We start from the raw sequence: 9,326 nt of genomic DNA on the forward strand, positions 1-9,326 counted from the left end.
GATCGGCGCTGCAATGTAGATTACAGTAACGTTTTTATTTTTAAAAAACGAGCATTTTTGGCCAAGTTATGACCATTTTCGTATTTATGCAAATGAGGCTTGCAAAAGTACAACTGGGCGTGTTGAAAAGTAAAAGTACAACTGGGCGTGTATTATGTGCGTACATCGGGGCGTGTTTACTACTTTTACTAGCTGGGCGTTGTGTATAGAAGTATCATCCACTTCTCTTCACAACGCCCAGCTTCTGGCAGTGCAGATACAGCCGTGTTCTCCAGAGATCACGCTGTGTCGTCACTCACAGGTCCTGCATGGTGTCAGACGAGCGAGGACACATCGACACCAGAGGCTACAGATGATTCTGCAGCAGCATCGGCGTTTGCAGGTAAGTCGATGTAGCTACTTACCTGCAAATGCTGATGCTGCTGCAGAATCAACTGTAGCCTCTGGTGCCGACACGATGCAGGACCTGTGAGTGACGTCACAGATCTGCACTGCCAGAAGCTGGGCGTTCTGAAGAGAAGAGGATGATACTTCTCATCAGAAAGCCCAGCTAGTAAAAGTAGTAAACACGCCCCGATGTACGCACATAATACACGCCCAGTTGTACTTTTACTTTTCAACACGCCCAGTTGGACTTTTGCAAGCCTCATTTGCATAACTACAAAAATGGTCATAACTTGGCCAAAAATGCTCGTTTTTTAAAACTAAAACCGTTACTGTAATCTACATTGCAGCGCCTATCTGCTGCAATAGCAGATAGGGGTTGCAAAATCTGGTGACAGAGCCTCTCGTATATACAGAACATCCATGACTCTTTTTCTTTTACACTTCAATGTTGTTTCTATCTTGTCTTTTGAAATAATATAAAAAGAAAGAAATAAGTTAAGGAGGGACACATCTGTATTGTAGCACAGTGAGAACATTATCCGGAATCTATTTCTATACATAACTTATATAAAGTATAATATTTCAGATCATGCAAAACGCTCAAAAAAAAAAGATGTAAAATAATAATATAACTGTCAATAACAACAAAGCACAATAATAAAAAAGCACACCATACAATCACAGTAGACCACATGGTCCTAACATAAAGCATCACAATATCCTCAAAATGATGTGAAAGAGGGTAAGATGGATCAAAATAACACCCAAAACATACATAACAAAGGTGTATACCACACCCAGGGGCTTCCTAGTCAGCAAACCCCATGCATTCACCAATAAATTTTGGTTAATCATGCGTATCTTTAGGGCAAAGCCACACGTGGCGGAATTGCTCTTGAATTCCGCTGCGGACACTCCGCAGCGTTAATCCGCAGCGGAGCCGTTTCTCCATTGACTTCCACTTCTATTTAGTAGGGTTCGTTTAGACGAAGCGGAAAATTCTGCTGCGGAGCATAGGCTGCGGTGCGGAATTTGGTGTCCGCAGCATGCAATGGATGTTGCGGAGTTGTGGCGGACTGGTTGCGGACTCATGGCGGAATTTCTCCATTGACTTCAATGGAGATTCTAATTTCCGCAATGAAGTCCGCAGCTGTCATGCACATGTTATGTGTGCTGCGGATGCGTCTTGCTTTTTTGACATGACATTTCTTCATTCTGGCTGGACCTTTGTATTTCTAGGTCTACAGCCAGACTGAGGAAGTCAATGGGGCTCCCGTAATTACGGGAGCGTTGCTAGGTGACGTCAGTAAATAGTCACTGTCCAGGGTGCTGAAAGAGTTAAGCGATCGGCAGTAACTGTTTCTGCACCCTGGACAGTGACTACCGATCCCAATATACAGCAACCTGTAAAAAAAATAGAAGTTCATACTTACCGAGAACTCCCTGCTTCTGTCTCCAGTCCGGCTTCCCAGGATGACGTTTCAGTCTAAGTGACGGCTGCAGCCAATCACAGGCTGCAGCGGTCACATGGACTGCCACGTCATCCAGGGAGGTCGGGCTGGATGCCGAAAGAGGGACGCGTCACCAAGACAACGGCCGGTAAGTATGAAATTCGTTTACTTTCACTAGGGAAAGTGCTGTCCCTTCAAGTGCTAGTCCGCATCAATTTACTGCACATTTTGGGCCGATCCGCCGCAGAATCTGCAATGCAGATTCTATGTGGCATTGATGCGGACAGTTGCGGAGGAAATCCGCCACGTGTGGGCATGCCCTTATAGACACTATATGGCCAAAAGTATGTGGACACCCCTGCTAATTATCAAGTTCAGGTGTTTCAGTCCCACCCATTGCAAACAGGTGTCTAAAATCAAACACACAGCCATATAATCGCCTATCTTCTGTTACATCACTCACTGCAGAGTTTCAAACTGCCTCTGAAAGTGACATCTTGGCTGCACACAATCCCGGGATGTACAATGACAAGCCTTGGCTAGTGGTGTAAAGCTGCCACTGGACTCTGGAGCAGTGGAAATGAATCACGTCTCACTATCTGGCAGTCTGATGGAGGAATCTGGGTTTGACAGATGCTAGGAGAACGCTACCGACTTGAATGCATTTTAGTACCTACTGTAATATTTGGTGGAGAAGGGATAATGGTCTTTTGCGTTTTTTAGGGTTTGGGCTAAACCTCTTATTTCCATTGAGAGGTAATGTTATTGCTAATGCATACGAAGACATTTTAGACAATTGTAGCTTCCAACTTTGTGGGAACAGTCTGAAGATCAGCCCTTTTCTGTTTCAGCATGACTGCGCCCCAGTGCACAAGCTCCATAAAGACATGGTTGGTTGGGTGAGTTTGGTGTGGAATAACTTGACTGGCCGCACAGAGCCCTGACCTCAACTCCATCCAACACCTTTGGGATGAACTAGATTGGAGATTGCGAACCAGGCCCCCTCCTCCAACATCAGTGTCTGATCTCACAAATGCTCTTTTGGCTCAATGGGCAGAAATTCTCACAGACACCCCAAAATCTTGTAGAAAGACTTCCCAGAAGAGTGGAGGCTGTTTTAGATGCAAAAGGGGGGGTGGGGACAAACTCCATATTAGCGCCTAAGGTATTGAAATGGGATGTCCAACAAGCTCATATACAGGTGTCAACACACTTTGGCTATAATGTGTGTGTGTGTGTGTGTGTGTGTGTGTGTGTGTGTGTGTGTGTGTGTGTGTGTGTGTGTATATATATAGCAAAAAAGATAGAGGCAGCACTCCAATTGCATTGAAAGAGTGGTGTTTAATTCACCCCAGCAGCAACATTTTGATCCAACTCAGTGGGATCTTTCTCAAGCAAAGATCCCGCTGAGTTAGATCAAAACGTTGCTGCTGGGGTGAATTAAACACCATTTTTTCGCATACTTGGAGTGCTGCCTCTATATTTTCTGCTATTCGAATCACTGGACTCGTAGCCTGAGTCTGGGAGGATTGAGTTGCACCCAATCACTGGGGCAGTGCTGCTTTCCTTTTTTGTTTTATACGTATACCAATGAGATAGCCATACTTATCGGTACTAGGTGTGGGATTGCTGATGGGGACACTGCCAAATGCTGTATATACCTTGTTATGTATGTTTTGTATGCCTTATAGTAATCCATCTTTCCCTCTTTCACATTATTTTGGGGATTTTGTGATTCTTTATGACAGGACTACTTCCCTAGTAGCAGTGTGGGAAATAAACATTAGATAATTGTTGACATGCCCTGGGCGATTGAATGTATATATGGGGGCAACTGTCCCCTGGTGTCTGCTGTTGGGAGAAACAAGCTTTGGCTTGTTTGATTTTAACATACCCGAACATTGTCCAACCAGGAGATAAGCACCGTCAGTTGTATCTGGAAGCTGCTTATTTCTGTGGCATGAATGTTCAACTGTCAAATTTATTCTAGTTAGAAATTCAGGTAGAAAAATGGAACTCTGACCCTTAGTAAGAAAAATGTGTAAAATTTGACTGTTCGCTCTACTACGTATTACAATTGTTGTATTGTCGGAGGTGCACTTTAAATGTTATCATAATCCCATATGTTCCTGCTGGGTGTATCAGGGAAGGTCTGGAGGGAACAGGGTGGTGAAGGCTCCTATGAGGACAATTCCCTATAATCTGAGGAGAAACCTCCTATCTTTAGCCCTATAAATGTAAATTAAATGTTATCAATGAGAATACTGTAAACCTGTAGTAAAAATGTAATAGAATTAAAATTGAGTAAAAATTAATTACACTATGGTAGTAAACAATTTGATACATTACTTTGTACTGTTGTTCAATTAAATTTGATAGAGTAGTCACAGCTCCACCCCTTCATATGTAAATTACTACAACACAAACATCTCCCCCACTGGCTTCTCTGCTGTATTTCATCCAGGCTCAACTTCTCATTACCCGCCTGCTTCTGTTTCCTCCCAGCTTTGCACTTTATCCCTTCATACTCCTCTCTTTAAGGGTATTTTCTAAAATGTTAAATGTCTGAAGCATTAAAAAAGACATTCACGCAGTCAGTCAATAATAAAAAAGACATGAGAGGTTTTCTCTATAGGACAGAATTTGAGCGTCACTATATTCAATCCTATTAGGTAATGCAGTTATATAATTTAAAAAGGATGAGGATGTCTCTACCTTTCATCAGTAAACAGTATGTTGTTTGCATATATTTTGCTAGATCTTAGGGCTCATGCACACAGTAAAGCTGTGTACAAGAATCTTGTACGTTATTAAACAATTCCCTATAAGTCCGTATTATGGACCAGTGTGCCGCCGCCGTATGTTGACTCTGTAAGATATTGTGTTCAACCCTTAAAGATTACCTCCATAACACAGCATGCTATTGAACATGATACAATTATAAAATCAGAGGCCCAGAGGTACAGAATGGACCCATAAGAGTCTGTGGGTGCCATATTAAAGTTCCATCCTACAATCAGATCTGTAATAGAGCCTTGGGCACTGTTCCTAAGGGTTAAACAATTGCAGTCAACTTATAGCAGATACAGATGTGTCCTTCCTTACCCTTGCTCTTATCTCAACATTTCCTGAGATGTGTGGCACAAGATGACCAGCTTTGAAAAAAAAACATTATGATTTTGCGATACTCTGTCACGAGATGTCCCCTCCCCCTAATCACATCTTCTTAAGAACCTACTATGTACTTTGACTTGCCTAAATCTAGTAGATCACATGCATACTGGATCGTAGTTTGAAGACTATCTTATCTTGATTTGTGCTATTAGCAAGACTGCAGGTAGACCTACTGGATTATCTAAAATGATCGAGCTATCACAGAGCTGAAAGTAAGCAGCATAATAACATAAACAGCTCTGCTACATCAGCAACAATCAGGGTGTTAGTGTTTGATCTGTCTCAGTGATCGGTCTGTACAAAACATGTCAGGCTATCTTCATTTTGGACCTGCTAAAAGTGGACTTGCTTTAGACTCAACATCCGCCTAGGTGATACCACATTATCTAATGACCGTATCGATTAAATTACTGTGTTTACCGGTTCTAAAAAATTTTTACATATTTTTTAAGAAAAACTGGTCCAACTCTATAACCATATGCAACCACCTTGAATATCAAGTTCCTCCATGTAAAGCTCTTAAAAGAGACATATTCTATCTTATCCATTTGTTCTACAGTGGAATACAGACTATTGTTCCCAGTTATCAGTCATTTCAGGCTGGGGAGAGGCTCATTGTAGAGTTTTCTGTAAGATTAATTTCATGTGTACATTGTATACAATTGGATATACTATGTTTCACTAGAAACTTTAACATCGTTATAGAAACATACATTTCAAAAACTCACATTATTGGTAAAAAAAAATGTTGCGAGAATTCGAGGAATAATAATGTCATTTTTAAAATCTGCTATTCCATTCCATATATTAGATTTTATGGATATAATACTGTATAGTGGAGCCATGGGTTCCCAGGTGGAGTTGTTAGTTAACATTCTGGTACAGTATAACCACACAGAGATCTATGTGTCCAGGGGCGTAGATAAGGGGGCGGGCGAGGCGTGTGCCCTGTGTGATGCTTGCCACATGCAGGGTGCCAACTGGATGCTCGCACCAGGCATTAACAAATAACATAGTCCCTAAGGTCTGACTTCCAGGACCCAGTTATTTCAGGATAAATATTGGAATGGATGAGCACATAAAAAACTTACTTCCAATAGCTTCATTTACATGAACCTGACAACCCCTCTCATTCCGGTGAAATAATCCCACTTTTAATCCTATTTACCTAGCAGGGTATATTTAACATGGCACAATTTACTGCGCAGATAATTTTAAGTGAACCAAACATTTAAAAAAATACAACATTAAAAGATGTAGGGCAACTGAGTTTGTCGCTCGTCATGTGTGGTTTTACATAGGACTGCAGGTAAACCGTCTGGTTTATGATAAACCAGAGAATTAACATAATACACAAACACTGAAGCACCAAAAAGCTAACTGGCAAATTCAACTCTGCTACATCCAGGTGTATCTATAGTCAGTAAGGCAGAAGGAAGAAAACTGTCTAAACACAGGAAAGGATTTTTTGGGTCTGGGATCCCCTAGTGGTCATTTGCTAGTATGACATGTCATATGAAAGCAATAAAACTAAACATAGTTAACACTTCAAAGCATAAAAAGAAGAAGAAGCCTTTCCTGAAATGCAGAATTATTTTTTCCGTTATCTATGCAATGCACTTGTCATTATTTTATATATTTTAACATAGAACTGATCGGATGATAATAACTAATCTTGACACTTTGTTGCATTGTCTATGAGCTAAGATGCTGAGTATTAGTTTAATATTGAAGGTCTCATTGCACACACCACAAACAATGTTCCCTGTGTGATACCAAGGAGCAGCTGAAGTCCCCAAGACTGATACTGGGGAGCTGGTATATATGAGATCTGCAAAACCCGTGTATATTGTCACGACTAAGTGCAGATGCAGCAGACCTCAGTTTGTCATGAGACACAACTCTTTATGATATGCAGGTAAGTCTCCATTGCATTATGTTAACTTAATGTCTTATCACAGTGCAAAAAAAGGAACACTTTAATGTGAAATTCAACTCTGCTACATCTAATATATACTTGCAATTGAGTTGAGCTTTGCTTCTATATTTGCATCCCATAGATTAGAAACTAAAACATAAATTCTATAACTAATCCATATGTATCCAGTTAATCAATGTGATAGATAGATATATAGATAGATAGATAGATAGATAGATAGATAGATAGATAGATAGATAGATAGATAGATAGATAGATAGATAGTAACCACTTGAGGATGATTTGGGAATGGCTCAAGGATACAGAATACCCAAAAATTGTGTGAATCCAAGTAATTTAAAATAGAAAAATGACACAATATTATGTAGAAATTAAAGTTACATTTATGGAATGATACCCGGTGTGTGATCCTATATAAAATGTTGTCTATGTATCAGAGTGGATTATACTTGATATTTTGTATATAGATACCTATTATATTGTGAATCATGCACATTTAGACTAAGGGGATTTTACCTGCCCATTTGCCAAAGGAAACTGGTGAACAGCAGGCTCTGGTGCAGGGGGCACTGACATCAAAGGTAGGAACGGGTCGCAAGGGACTTGCCAGGCAGGTAGCCCCTGTAGCAAAGGAGATGGGTGAGGGCAGGATACAATAAATGGCGGGGGCACCGCACCTATCCGAAAGACACCAGGTGTATCTGGGATCATACAAATCCAGGGAGCTGGTTCAGCATTCACCGGCCAGAGAAAGGGCTGTCGCTTGATTCTTGAAATGGGGAGCATCCTACATCTTATATATCCAACTGCACAAGGATTTTGCCTCCCACAGAATAGGGCTGGACTAGGGATGCCACCAAGCTTCCCTTTATCCCGCAATGGAAATCTCCAGTAGTGACTGTGCCTCTAACATCCAAATGGCAGTAAGAGCAGAAGTCCTGCATGCCGCTCTGCTGTGTAGAAGAGAACTGGGAAATAAGACTTCAGTGCTCAGTAGCCAGGCAGGCAGTCTCCTCCCTCCCTATCTCACTTAGCAATTCTCCCCCTCCCTGCTACCCTGCAAGCACATCATAGTACCGATGAGTATCTCACATCCCATACTCTATCCAGTCCTCATCCTGATCACGACACAGCAAATGTAAAATAAGCTGAAAGAAATCACATACCTGTATTCTGTAGGTTATCCAATGTACATAAATGCTGGATATTCATCACCGCTGGTTATTTTGCTAGAGAAATTTACACTCCAATATGGTCGAAATGTCACAAATTTTAAAGTTTACTTAAAGGGGATGTCCACTTTTACAACATTTTTGCTAAAAGGCTCTCCCACAAATAAGCTGATCACAGGATAACCTGTTGCTGAGATCATCTGTAATCTATGGGGGAACCTAATAGCAAGTGTTGAATTCCTCTGCAGCGCCACCACAGGGGAACTTAAGCATTACATGGAGATATTATGCAGCTCCTAATTAATAAAAATCTATCTTGTAGAATTCATTAAATGCTGTTTTTTTTTTAAAGGGGTTGTACCAAAATTGACAATGATCAACTATTCACAGGATAGGTGATAGGTGTTGGATCGCTGGGGGCCTATTCTGGGACCCCCACCATTTGTGAGAACGGGGGTCCTGAATCCTCTTTTTCTCCTCACTGCACAATGAGGAGAAGCTTGAATAGAACAGTGGTCGAGCATGTGCCTACCGGTCCATTTAAAGAACCGAGCGATGTATTTCGCTATTTCCGTCAGTCCCATAGTCCTTGAATGGAGCGGCACTGCACATGCTTGACTTCCCCTCCATTCAAAGTACATCTCAATGCAGTCGAGCAGTAAGGAGGAATGGGGGATTTGGCAGCACTGGTCTCATGATCGGATTTGAGACACACACAGCAGGATGTGTGTGCTTTATGGCAGCTGCAATGAATGGGAGTCAATGGATATAAACATGTTCAGAGAATAATACATTCTCCAGAAAGAGGTGGAGCACTGGCCCTCCAATAGAGAACAGGTAATGGCAGGAGAGCTACATACAGAGCTGTATCTGTGTATAGCGTTACTACCCTGTTTTATCTAGGGTAGTATCATCGGTCCTCATCCTGTAATGGTAATGTGATAATTCTGTTAAATCTGTCCCAGTCTACACAGCAAAACTTAGAAATGAGCTGCAGAAAACAAGTTATAAAGTGTCAGGCTATTGTGTATGCTCCAGTAGTCAGTATAAAAAATTGAATATATCAGGATTTTATTTTTTAAAAATATATAGTCACATAAAACATTAAAAAAATTACAATACAAAAATGTTTATATCATTTTCTGATGATACATTCCCTTTAAATCCTTTTTATTTTATATGACAATGACTATACAACAGTTT

General features: G+C 41.0%; 1 protein-coding gene across 1 annotated transcript in view; it reads right to left on the reverse strand.

Moving 5' to 3' along the window:
* TCERG1L (transcription elongation regulator 1 like) overlaps positions 1 to 7,906 on the reverse strand; it is a 142,991-nt gene extending 135,085 nt beyond the window's left edge. Inside the window, exon 1 of the mRNA XM_075843161.1 lies at positions 7,468 to 7,906. Within this exon, the coding sequence (XP_075699276.1) occupies positions 7,468 to 7,737 (270 nt within the window). The 5' untranslated portion in view covers positions 7,738 to 7,906. The remainder of the gene's footprint in view (positions 1 to 7,467) is intronic.
* Between the last annotated feature and the right edge of the window lie 1,420 nt (positions 7,907 to 9,326).

Source organism: Rhinoderma darwinii, chromosome 11 (genome assembly GCF_050947455.1).
Source record: "Rhinoderma darwinii isolate aRhiDar2 chromosome 11, aRhiDar2.hap1, whole genome shotgun sequence".
NCBI classification, from domain to species: domain Eukaryota; kingdom Metazoa; phylum Chordata; class Amphibia; order Anura; family Rhinodermatidae; genus Rhinoderma; species Rhinoderma darwinii.